General features: G+C 32.2%; 1 protein-coding gene and 1 pseudogene across 6 annotated transcripts; one reads left to right on the forward strand and one right to left on the reverse strand.

Annotated features, from left to right (window-relative positions):
• Positions 1-223: 223 nt before the first annotated feature.
• Positions 224-3,775, reverse strand: LOC114175591 (annotated as a pseudogene).
• A 928-nt stretch (positions 3,776-4,703) lies between these two features.
• LOC114176335 (probable amidase At4g34880) lies at positions 4,704-13,241 on the forward strand. 6 transcript variants are annotated; one of them, XM_028061347.1, is made up of 7 exons: positions 4,704-5,456; positions 5,662-5,940; positions 8,267-8,839; positions 11,249-11,460; positions 11,534-11,770; positions 11,836-12,028; positions 12,759-13,241. In XM_028061347.1, exons 3-7 carry the CDS (start codon positions 8,288-8,290, stop codon positions 13,110-13,112), a joined length of 1,548 nt encoding a protein of 515 aa, XP_027917148.1. In that variant the 5' UTR covers positions 4,704-5,456; positions 5,662-5,940; positions 8,267-8,287; the 3' UTR covers positions 13,113-13,241. The 6 variants fall into 6 exon arrangements, with proteins under 6 accessions (XP_027917148.1, XP_027917149.1, XP_027917147.1 ...); XM_028061348.1 differs by having other exon boundaries at positions 4,704-4,867; positions 4,996-5,940; XM_028061346.1 differs by having other exon boundaries at positions 4,704-5,940.
• Positions 13,242-13,638: the final 397 nt, after the last annotated feature.

Genomic DNA, 13,638 nt, shown 5'->3' on the forward strand with positions numbered 1-13,638 from the left:
AAACGAAAAATTACAAGTAAAAAATATGATAAAAAATTATTTAAAAAGTGCAATAGAAATAAATTTTTATTTAAAATTATAATAAAAATAAGTTCTTATTCTAAAAATATAAACAAGTATTTTTTTTAAAAAAACTAAATATTAACAAAGATTATTCACATGACATTTACTATTGACATGACATTGCAATAATGATGTTGGGGACAGCATAGGAAGATGAAACTTAATGAAAATATTGTTATCTTTTAACTTAATGAAAATTTTATACAGAGAAATTAAACTGAAATTAAAATGAAATTATAAATGGAATCCTTATAGCCAGCAGAGCATAATATGCATTTCCCAGAAGGTTAAGAAATGGCAAAAGAGCAAGAGTAGGCAATATAACAGGTATAGCTACCAACTTTGAAATGCGTCCCTTGTCCTTCCTTAGGAGACCTTCAATGAGGGGATAATTGACAGTAACTATAAAAACTGCAAGGAAAAGCTGTATAAACATTTTGTCACACTCACCCACCAACAACACTCTGTACACTCCTCCCACTAAGCAATATATGTTGACACTGATGATGAAAAGCAATGGTGCTATAAAGATATTTGATGTTCGGAAATCATATTTATCCATTTCATATAGCACACTTTGTTCATCACTTTCTAATTTATTAGTGGGCAAGAACGTAGCTTCTCTTATACCAAATTTCTTTAGCAGTGCATCCAAACATCCATGTAGATGGCAGGTGACGGATTTCATCATCCAGATCCTCTGTTCATTTATCCACTTATGGACTGTACCACCAGTTAAAGAGACTTCTAGTAAATGTTTTACAAGAGCTGACACAAAGATGAACACAAAGACGATGAAAAAAGGGTCTGAAACCTGTGAAGAAGAAAAAGAAATATGAAAAAAGGGTTTTAGCATATGAAGCAAATGTATGCATGAATGGTGTTAATTACCTTAGGGTATAAAGGTATTCCATTTAGTAGACTGAGCTGAGGGACCGTAGCAAGACACCAAAGAGGCACGCAATAGAGAGGGAAATATGTGAGCCATGCAAAACATAGACACTGGAGAAATGGGATCCTTCTCGGCCAATATATAAGGGGGCAAAATCTATTTATACCATTTTCAAACAAACCACTGTACCATCTTGTGCCTTGGATTAATACATCATTCAAATTCGTTGTAGCTTTACCTAGGAACTGTGGCCTCGATGGTTCACAGAAAACTGAACTCCATCCATTACAATGCAACATAAATCCTGTAAGGTAATCTTCTACTACGCTATAATATAAGAAACCAACCTCTTCTCCCCATTTAGTGCCAATTTCGTAGTTACAAGAAGCCAAAAAGTGTGATTCTTCTAGCAATGAATGTTTCTGATGCGGTATCGAATCACTTGTGTAGTTTCGATGAAGTGATCCGATTAGTTCATTAGATGAAGGAAATTGATCCTTTTGTTGCAGCAGATCACTTCCTAGGTTTCAAAACAAAGAATAGTAAAGAGTGTTTTAGGCTCTCAGCACAAGGGCAACGGTTATCTGTTAATGTCATTGAAGTTGTGTTTTAGGAAGCAACTAAATAAAAAAAAAATGTTGTTTGATATATACCTTTGCTACCGCAGTTTCCAAACAGTGATGCCCTTTTTATGTAAAAGCCTGTACCTGACATAACAGGTCCCATAAGCCCATCCATACCTTGCCATTGAAGCTGAATTGTCCAAGAAAAAGTTAGCCAAGGATTGCATCATGTTATATATACAACATTAAAGAATTATACGAAGGTCTGAGTTAGATCTCCTTATAGTCCTTACGGTAAATAGTGATCTCAGCTGACTATCATAGATGTCATTCTTGCTAATGTTGTGAAATTTCTGAGGAAATTGAACAAAAGACAAGGAGGAGGACATGTTTGGATCAAGGTGAAAACACATTGCATATCGAGCTGAAGTTGGATCATTGCAGAACATGTCACAATCTAGAACTAGAATGTATGGAGAATTACTCATCACCCGAGAGACACGAAGCTGCAAAACATTATATTTGTTGTGTCTGTAAAACAAGTTTTCTTTACAGTTTGGCAGATACACAAGAAAAAAGTATAGTCATATACCAGGACATTGAGAGCTCCAGCCTTGAAATGGTGGGGATGAGAAGCCATTTTTTCACGAGAAACATAGACAAGGAGAGGCATTTTCACATTCTCTACATCATCTATCATACTTTCTTCTATCATCTGCCAAAATCAGATTCATAAACCAATTTCCAAACATAGATATCTTAATAAACACATGCTACTTATAACCGGATGTTGGTCTCGAAAAGTTTAATGAAAATTTACTATAAAAACGAAATGTCCAAGTTAATTTTTCAGAAGTTTAAATTATTTTAGCTTCATATACTACACTTTTCTCTCATAAAGAATTCATTTAGAAGTTCAATCTAAACGAATCTTTGCTTGTCATGTTTAGTTATTGTACATGAAAAAAAGTAGAGAAACAAAAGTGTGTGTGTGTGATGAATGCTAAATGATAAAATTGTATTCACAGTAAGAAAAAAATAAAAATTATCTAAACTTTTGTATACATAATTTCAAAAATCAAAGTTAATGTCATTGTAAACAGCTTCTCTAATATAAAATCATAAAACCTTCAAAAACAACATTGGTGCATTTTTTTTTTTCTAAATCTACTCATTATAATTATGCCAAAATGGTAGAAAACACCAATATTTTGGTTCTCACCGTTGAAAATCCCACATAAATTAGAGATAAGATCAATTTACAAATCAATTTTGTAGAATTAAATTAGACTTTAAGCAGAATTCTAACTCTCTGGAAGTTTGTCCAATCCAATACTCAAGCGAAAATGTTTTCTAAATGTCTAAAATGACAAAAGCAATGCAAACGCTAGTATACCTCAATGACAGACGGGTGATCTCTGGAGAACGCAGTATCATTTCTAAATGTCTTTATCTCTTCTTCAAGAGCCTCATACTTTTCCTGCAAATATAAATATTATTTTCATGGTTACGTGTACTGAAAACAGAATCAGAGATATAGGATTTTTGTCTCTTAAAATCCAAAAAGATGAGTTAAAGCAAGTTCCGTGAAAGTGAACCTTAATCCTACGCTTATCCGCCACGTACAAACTACTCCTTGCAAAATCAGCATGAGCATGATCTTCCAAGGCCGAAAAGTAAGCCTTGGGGCACCTGTTGTTTAATCTGTACCTTCTACAAAAGGGAAGCCAGCACCTGGCAAATTTACAAGCCTCCCCTCACAGCGTGCAGTGTCAAAGGCGAGGCCGCATCATCTGAAAGATACACATGAAGTTTGTTTGGAGGGTAATCCAGTGCCATGCTTGACAACACAGTGTTGATGACATCCAAAGTGGGTTCCTTAGTTGGATCTGCAGTGCATATGAAGACATCAATCGGAGAGAGTTTGTGATCCTCCGGCAATCTTTCTGGGTAGACAGAACGTGAAACTGGACGCCAGCGAAAGGCTTGATCAAGGACCCAAACAAAGGAGAGAATGGCTTCTGAAGCAGAAACAAGTAGCCATGGCAACAACTCATGGCCTTCTCTTGTTTCTGTGGGTTGGAATACAAAACTCACCCTGTAATACAACAACAAGGCTAAAGCTGTGGAGTGGAGTAACATGTGTAACCTGTTAACGATAAGTAAGAGCTTTTGGACATGGAGGGCATTCAGAGGAAGCCTCTTCTCTCTCCCCTCCATTTCTTCACTTACATACAAATAGGTTAAGTCCATCTATCTATATAACATTGGATGCTCCCCTTTTTAGTCATATTTGTCAATTTTAATGGCATATACTAGTCCATTCCTACCAAAACTCCTTTTTTCTGTATACCACCAAATTATTATTCAAATCTTGGTCCACCAAAAGAATAGTTTCCATTTTCGTATAAACAAAAACATTAATAATCATAAATTGATTTAATTTAAGAATAAGTAATTAAATTATTTGATAAAAAAAGTTTAATAACAATTTGTATGATATTTTTTTCGTTTTGAAAACTTAAGTATCATATATTGTCAGGACAAAAAGTAAGTAATGACACAGAAAAATTATTATTTCATTACAATATTTTATTATTAAAATTTAGTGTTAAATGAACAGAGAAAAAAAAGATGGTGTTAATTATCGCAAATGTTTTTATATTTGTTTTTTTCATTTGAAAAGTTGATCACTACAAAAGTTAATTTTTTTTTTTGGTGTTTGTATCGAAAGATAAAATAAAATTGTAAAATGTATACAAATGTGTTCGGTGATGATAATGTCTGCCAATTCTCTTTCTTATTTCAAATATGACGGCAATGTTTAGAAAAAAAAAAACATGAAAACGACGTTGTTCAGATAACGACAAGGTTCTATAAACATTTAAATCGGATCAATATAATTTGTTAAGAATAGAAATTTGATTGAATTTAACATTACATCATAAAATTAAAAAGTGAATTATTTGTATACTGAATAAAAAAAATTATTTTCAAAATTTACACCTTTTGAATACTGAATTTCTCAGAACAAAGAAAATTTTGAACCTGCCACATAAGTGTTCCTTTATATGTTGTACTGCTTCTGAACCTGCCACATAGCGTTCTCTTTCTGCGCTAACCGCTTTTCTGTTTTTACGGCCTTTTTCTCCTTTTTTCTCTTCTATATAAGTTTGTTCTCTATCTATGTTGTAAACATCTCACAAATCCAATACAAACCATTTTTTTTTCTTCATCCCTACTTGTTGTCTCTCTGCCCTATTTACATTGCATATTATATCATGAAGAATCATCCTCACATATCAAGCGAAATCAATTCCCTCATGTGTAATCAAGAAGGGTGTAAATTGTAAGATGGTATCAGAGCTCTTCTTCAGAAGAGTTCTGTTGCGCATCGCCACTCTGATTCGTTCTCTCTTTTCGTCTTTCATTTCTGCTTCACCTGTTTTGCTTTCTTTGCTTTCTTTCATTTTCAAGATATGGCTAAAGAAGAAGATTTTTCTATATATGTGGATAGTCACTTGTATCTGCATCCGGGAGAAAATCCAGCCACCGCTTTGGTCTCCCTAGTTTTTTATTCTACAAAGAATAAAGCCCAATTCGTGGATGGTATTGCTGCTGAAGCAGAGAAAAAGGATCTTGCATACAACGCGTGGAAACGATGCAACAATATGGTTGTATCGTGGATCGTACATTCGGTCTCCTGGATGGATAAGGCTGAAGAAATTTGGAATGATTTGAAGGCACGTTTCTTTCAAGGGGATTTGCTAAGAATTTCAGATTTGCAAATGGAGGCAGCATCGATGAAACAAGGAGAAAGCACTGTCACAGAATACTTCACCAAACTCAGAACAGTTTGGGATGAATTGGAAAACTTTAGGCTCGATCCTCCTTGTACGTGCCATGCAATTTTTAAGAGGGCTTGAATGATCAGTACGGTAATATCAGATCTCATGTCTTACTCATGGATCCTACTCCACCTATTTTAAAAATCTTTTCTTATCTTGTTCAACAAGAAAGGCAGTTAATTGGGAATAATTTTTTGTCTAACTCTGAGGTTAAAACTATTGCTGCTATAAACACTATCACTTGTTCTTTTTGTGGTAAGAATGCTCATACAGATAATAAAAATGGTTTTTCTAGCAACAAGAACAATAGCAACAAGAAAACATGTACACATTGTGGGAAATTCGAGCATACAGTGGATGTATGCTACAAGAAACATGGTTATCCTCCAGGACACTTTGTTCGATGGAAAAACAAAGACAGTTGAGAATAGAGATAAAAATACGGATCAAGAAATCAAATTTACACCACAACAATATCAGGCTCTGATGGCATTGATAAAACAACCAAATGAGGCTACTGCAAGTACTCAAGTGAATCAAGTTAGCACTATCTCCTCAAGCTTCACAGATCAAGGTAATAAGTTTCTTGATATATGGCCCACAAAATTTCAAAATAATGATGTTTGGATTCTTGATTCTGGGGCAACGAATCATGTTAGCATGAATCATGTTAGCATGAATCATGTTAGCATAAATCTGAAAAGTTTTTCATCTTATGAACCTGTTGATAGCATAATAGTGAATTTGCCAAATGCTTTAAAAACTAAAGCTACATATAAAGGAATTATCAACTCTGTGATTCTATTACTTTTGTGATTCTATTACTTTACATGATGTCCTTTTCATACCAGATTTTAACTATAACCTCATTGCTTGTTTCTCACTCTGAAATAAAATATAGTTTTCTTGTAGTGAAATTTGTCTTCAAAATTATCAAAATGGTGTAATTTTGAACTCTTGTCATCTTGGTACGACTTCAATTAATATTAAAAAAAGGTCAAATATATTTTTGGTCTTTTAATTTTTAGTGAAAATTGAAATTAGTCTTTTTTTCGAAATTTTCGTTCAATTTAGTCTCCCAACTTTAGGAATGTCTAGATTTAGTCATTTTAACCATATTTTGTTAAATTTATTTTATGTTTCAAATGCGTTTCCTGATAACATTTAAGTTGTTTATACAATTTAACACATTTTCGCATCAATGTGAATTGAGAAATGCATTTGAAACGTTAAATAAACTTAACAAAATTTGGTTAAAATGACTAAATCCATACATTTTCAAATATGTGAAACTAAATTGGTCCAAAACTTCGAAGAGAGACTAATTTCAATTTTCACTTAAAATTAAAGAACCAAAAATATATTTAATCCTACAAAAATTACAATGAACTGAAGTCATTCCAAACTAACACAATTTCAGTTTATATCATAATACACTAAAGTCGTACCAAGCTGACACAACTTCAATTTATTAATCACATGGAAGATTCATGTTTTCGTTAAAAAATCTCAATTGGGTCTTTCAATTTTAAGTTATCCTAATTGGGTCCTATTTTTTAAAATTTGTTTCAATTTGGTATTTTTCGTTAGGGTAGTATTGATGACATTAATTGTGTGTCACAGCTTGTGATTTTTTTTTTTTTTTAATTTCTTATAATTTTTTTACCTTAAAAAGAACAACTGACACATGTCAAATTAAGAGATTTTGCAACGTGTTATCTTGTGGTTTTTTTATTTTTTTTAATTTCTTTTAAAATATTTTTTAATTTTTCATTAAAAAAAATGATTCTGCCAAGTGTCAATTGTTTATATTAAAAATCTGGATTTGATGCTTTATTTGTTATTTTATCTTAATTTAGTTCTAATTTTTTTTAAATATGAGTAATTTCATCTCTTCATATAACCAAGTTTAACTTGTACATAAATATTATAATTATATTGTTGTTATAATAGATACTTTTAACTAAATTAAGTTTGTTTAAATTTAATTTTTGTATTGAATTTTAAATAAAATTTGTTTCAATAATTGTAGATAACTTTATAAATTCAAATGTAAATTTTTAAAATAGTTTTATAACAATAACAAAATGTAAATTTTTAAAATAGTTTTATAACAATAACAAAATTCAAATTCAAATGTGAAATTTAAATATTTATAATTGTATAAAATTGTTCGAAAATTTTACATTTAAATTTAAAAATTATTAAAACAAATTTTAAATAAATTTCAATGAAAAATTTAAATTTAAATAAATTTAATATAGCTAAAAATATCTATTATAATAAAAATATAATTATAATATTTATATAAAAATTAAATTTGATCTCAGTTGAAATTTGAAAGAACGAAATAGTTTCAATTTAAATAAAATTATGATTAAATTAAGATAAAATTATATATATATATATATATATATATATTAAAAACTAATTGAGACTATAAAATAAATAAAAAAAATTACAAAGTAACACGTAATAAAATTTTAATTTGACACTTATCAATTATTTTTTTTAAATAAAAAAAAATTAAAAATTAAAAATGAAATAAAAGAAAAAATTACGAACCGAACCGATGACATATATTTAACATAGATGATACTTTAAAAAAACTACCAAATTAAAATAAATTTTGAAAAATAGAACTCCATCAAAAAAATTTAAAATTGAAAAAGCCAATTGAGATTTTCTTTTTAAATAAATAAATACCTTGCGTGTGATTAAACATAAAATTAAAAAAAAATAACAACGGACTGAATTTGTAAACTTGCCAAGAATTAAAAAATTACAGTTTTGAAGTCGAAATAGCAAAATTTTTGTGCTTTGTGCCATACAAGGAAGGAATGGACGGTCCCTGTTATATTTTTGGCGATGTGATTAATTCTTGAATCTGGATAATGCAGTTCACTTGTTTAGTTATTCTGATGGCTTCCAACGCAGTTGGAGTATTATCTTTTTGCTTTGAACTGCTTTTTGTCATCCTTCAACTCCCTTTCTCATCTGTGCTACCAAGTAGCACGACCCAGGGATTCTCAATCCAAGAAGCAACTGTTTACGATCTCCAACTTGCTTTCCAGAAAAAACAATTGAGCTCTAAGCAAGTTGTGGAATTCTACCTGAAGCAAATAGAAACCCAAAACTCAGTTCTGAGAGGGGTGTTGGAGTTAAACCCAGATGCTCTCGCACAGGCTGAGAAAGCGGACAAGGAGAGAAAGAGCAAGGCACCAGGGTCTCTTTCACCACTGCATGGAATACCCATTTTGGTTAAGGACACCATTGCAACTAAGGATAGGATGAACACCACCGCAGGTTCCTTTGCTCTTCTGGGCTCTGTGGTGCCTAGAGATGCAGGTGTAGTCACTAGGTTAAGAAAAGCTGGGGCTATCATTATAGGGAAGGCTACACTCAGTGAGTGGTCACATTACAGGTCAGTTGCAGCACCCGATGGTTGGAGTGCTAGGGGAAGACATGGAAAGGTGCTTCATTTTCTTCTTCTCTTCTTTTTTATTTTCTTTTTCATTAGGTTTAATTATCTCAATATGTGTGAATTAATTAGTCGTCGTTTCTTAATTTTTTTTATCTTTCCGATAAATCATTCTGACCAAGATAAAAAATAATATTAAACTTTTTTATTGCTTGCTTAGTTTATTTTATACGTTTGTTGAGGTTCAAGAAATAATTATGAAAAATGATTGAGTTGTTAAATAGTTGTGTTGGTTGTCAAATTATATCTTTCTGAGATATTTAATTAGTTAAAAATTTAAATTCGGTTAAAGGAAAGTTCAAAATAATTTAAACAAATGCATTTTCAGTGTCTTCTATTATAGCTCTGAAATTTTAATATCTCGTGGTCCTTTACCTTAAACGTTCTTTCAATTACTATTAGCATATTTCATGTCAATTCATTTAACGAGTGTTCTTTCATTTACTATGACCATCTTTCACATCAATTAATTTAATGGGTGGTCCAACTAAAAATCCCAAGTCTCAACTTTTTCTTAAAGTGTTATAAAGTGAGTCATGATAAGGGATTAAACTTAGTTGATCTAATTATAAACTTTAATTAATTTCTAAATATAATATTTTTAGTTTGTATTAAAGATTAAATTAAGTTGTTTCGATTTAAAGATTGTCATGAGTCTATTCAAATTAACGATATAGTTGATTTAGTCTAAACAAAAGATCAAATCGTGTCGGTTTGGGTTAAAGTTCAACTCAAGTCAAGTCAAGACAAATATTAAACACAATTGGTTGTATCAAAGGTTGAAATGAGAATATTATGTTAAAGGTCGAGACAACTTGACTTGACTCAAAAGATATGATGAACTGTCCAAAACAAAGTTCAAGACAGGACTAGCCTAAGTGAAGGTAAAAACATGTTCGTCACAACTGAAGGTGGAGACACGCCAACCCATGGCGAATGTCCAAACAAATTGGCCATGACCTAATGTGGAGACATAAGGGACTAGCTTAACGGAAAGTTGAGATGGGCTAACTCGGATCAAAGGTCATGATGAGCTTACGTGGATAAAAGGTAAAGAGGTGTTAGATCTCAACCATTGACCAAAGTTGAAACTTGAGACAAGTTGGCTCAAACCAAAGGTTAAGGCAGACTTAGGTCAAAGGTTAAGAAAAGTTAGTTCGGATTGAAGGCCAAGATTGGTTGTCCTAGTCAAAAGGTAGAAAAGGCGTGACCTAGGCAAAAGGTCGAGAAAAGTTGGTTCGGGCCAAAGGTCGACACGAGCCAACTTAAGCCAAAGGTTTAGAAGGGTGAGTTTGGGGTAAAAGTTCGTAACAAGTTGACTACATTTGAAGGTTAAGATAGGTCAACTCAAGTTAAAGGTGGTTATTGGCCAACTAGGGTAAATGGTCAGGACGAGTTGACTCGGAAAAAAATTTGAGATATACTAGCCTGGACAAAAGGTCGAGACGTGTTTGTCCAGATAAATGTCAATACATGTTGACTAAAAAAAAGTTGGGATGTCTAACCCGTGCCGAAGGTTGAGAGGGGTCAACCTTGCCAAAGGTTGAGACGTGTCAAAGGTCGAATTCATGCTTATATTTGAGCTGAGCTAGCCTAGACCAAGGACAAGACGAGTTGACCATGGCCGAAGGTCAAGATGTGTTGCCTGAGCTGAAGGTCGATCCAGGGTGAAGGTCGAACCTAGTTGATCTAGGTCGAAAGGTGAGTTAAGTCAAGCTAGTCGAAGGTTGAGTTGAGCTCGCCCAGATTAAAATTCGAACACGTCAACTTGAGTTAAAGATCAAATCAAGTCATCCCGAAACGAAGGTTAACCTGAGTCGACTTGACCATATATCTCAAGTTAACCTTTGTTTGATCCAACCTTATATCTTGATCTTAAACCAACTTACAAAACTAACCCATTAGACTTTGGGACGATTTGATCTTGTGGATTTTTTTATGTAGGTTTTGGTCCTGTAGGCCTTTTTGCCTTCGTCCAGGACTAGGACCAAATCACGAGTTAGGCCAAATTGACTGCATTACTCACATGACAGTCGATAAACTTACTATACCGCTAAAAACACAGAATATTTAACTGCATACAATAACCTAAGGGTGTTATAATTGTATTACATAGTTGCTTTTTTAACCATACAAGATGAAGTAAAAAGAAAAAAGAAAGAAAATAATAGAGGTTAAGACGTTAGTATTTGGAATAGCTACCTTATAAGTTCTCTAAAAAACCAAAAAATAATGTTAACTTCTCTATATGTTAAAAATTTAAAATAAAAAGCTGTTTGAGAACATTTTCATAAATTAATTCATACATTAACTAAGTTTAATTTATACTTTTATCTTTCTTGTTTCTGAAGAAGTTTACGAGGATTAAAAAATGAGTTCAGTGATTGGCTTTATTTTGCAGAATCCATACACAATGGATAGTCCGTGTGGATCCAGCAGTGGATCTGCAATATCAGTAGCAGCCAATTTGGTAGCAGTTTCGCTTGGTACAGAAACAGATGGATCCATTTTATGCCCTTCAGATTCTAACTCAGTAGTCGGTATAAAACCAACAGTAGGACTCACTAGCAGAGCAGGGGTAGTCCCAGTCTCCCCAAGACAAGACACTGTTGGGTATGTCTCATCAATTCCGCTGTTCAAATTATTTTAATTAGATTAAATGTGTAACATTCTGTGCCTGGTGTAGACCAATTTGCAGGACTGTAGCAGATGCTGCTCTTCTTCTTCAAACCATTGCAGGAATTGACACCAATGATAAAGCAACAATCATAGCATCAAAGTATATCCCAAAAGGAGGCTATGCTCAATTTCTGAGGAAAGATGGACTACGAGGAAAGAGACTAGGAGTGCTGAGATATTTCTACGCTTTTGGAAATGACACTTTTCTGCATGAAACTTTTGAGCTACACCTGAAAACATTAAGGTAATGAATACCTAGTTATGATTATTATTACTGTATTCAGTCTCATGTGCTTCTTACAAATTCAGGGAAAGAGGAGCAGTTTTGGTTGACAATTTGGAGATAGAAAACATTGATGAAGTTTATAGCGGTCCAAGTGAAGGTATTGCTGTGGCATTTGAATTCAAATCTTCCTTGAACGCATACCTCAAAGACTTAGTTGCTTCCCCCGTGAGAAGCTTGGCCGATGTGATAGCCTTCAACAATAAACACTCAAAACTGGTTAGTGCATGGGAATGTAAAATTAATCAACAATTGTCGATACAATATAAAAAGGATACAAAAAACAAAAAAAAAAAAAACACCCACAATCTATTTTAATAATATGATAATATATAGAACTAAATACATTTTCTCCAAACTAAGAATATCGTATTTTTTCTCTCTAAACTACATTATAAATATTCAGTTCTTATACTTTATAAAATAATGTATAACATATCTTATCAATAAATTGTATGTAGAATGTGACAAACGAAATTTCACTCTAGATTATAATATAATATGTCCATGCTTTTCATTAATATTTGAGGATGTTTACATAATTCTCATACAACAATTCTTAAAATGAAAGGAATAAAATATTTTATAATTTAATTTGCAAACAAACAATTTTTTATAATAGTTTTAAAACAAGAAAAACTTATTTAACCTTAATATTTATTAATACTTTAAATTAAAAATAAAATATCAATATTTTAAGTTGTTAAGTGGATTTTTCTTATAAATATTAAAATATCACCTCTCATTTAGTATTGTTTTTGTAAAATAAAGAGTTGTTCCTTCTAAATTACTTTCAAAATATTTTATGAGAAGGGTGTCTAGATTTAAAGATAATTTAAATAAAATGTGAATGAATATTATAGAGGTGAAAGTGAAATAGAATAGAAAAGAAACAGTCTAAAGAAGTGTTTGTATAGTTTGTGTTTTGATTAACCTATGATTATACCAGGAGAAAGTTAAGGAGTATGGAGAAGATCTGATGGTAAATGCGCAGAATATAAGGGGAAGTGGGACACTGGAAGAAGCATTATCAAACTTGACACGATTGTCAAAAGATGGGTTTGAGAAAGTAATGATAGGAAATAAACTTGATGCGGTTGTTGTACCTTGTGCAAGCTTTAGTTCTGTACTGGCTATTGGAGGTTATCCTGGAGTAACTGTTCCAGCAGGATATCAAAATGGTAGGCCATTTGGAATTTGCTTTGGAGGTTTGAGAGGCTCTGAGCCAAACCTCATCCAAATTGCTTATTCCTTTGAGCAAGCAACTATGATAAGGAAGCCTCCTCCACTTCCAAAGTTATAACCAATGTAAACTAGCTTCAAACTTTTTTTTTTTAATGGGCAATAACTATCATGAATAATTTTCATTCACTACTTGGATGAATACTTGAAGTCTTCATTCTACAATAACAAGAAGATGATTTGCGTGTTATGAAGACATATAATATACTCTATTTTAATTGTTGTGTGCACAAGAAAAAGAAAAGAAAAGATTTTTTTTTCCTGAGAGACAAAATATTCCAATTAATAGGTATATCATGAACAGTGTTATTAATATTCTTTTTAACAAAACTGAATCGGTCCATTGAATTAGTAATCTGGCCGGTAGCCCGAATAAATTGGTCGGCGATTGCTAAACATTTTCGGTCGGTCATATCCGGTCCGTAACTAAAACTAAAAATAGATTGAAAGAAGATTAGCAAGATCATTAGAGAAAATTTACTGGTAAGTATGATTATGTCGTACTTAGGCTGAAATTAGCCTCTGATTATCAACAGGCCCATCAAACAATCCTATAAATACATCTAGATGCAGTAGCAAAAATGTAC

The sequence above is a fragment of the Vigna unguiculata genome, chromosome 3 (assembly GCF_004118075.2).
Source record: "Vigna unguiculata cultivar IT97K-499-35 chromosome 3, ASM411807v1, whole genome shotgun sequence".
NCBI lineage: Eukaryota > Viridiplantae > Streptophyta > Magnoliopsida > Fabales > Fabaceae > Vigna > Vigna unguiculata.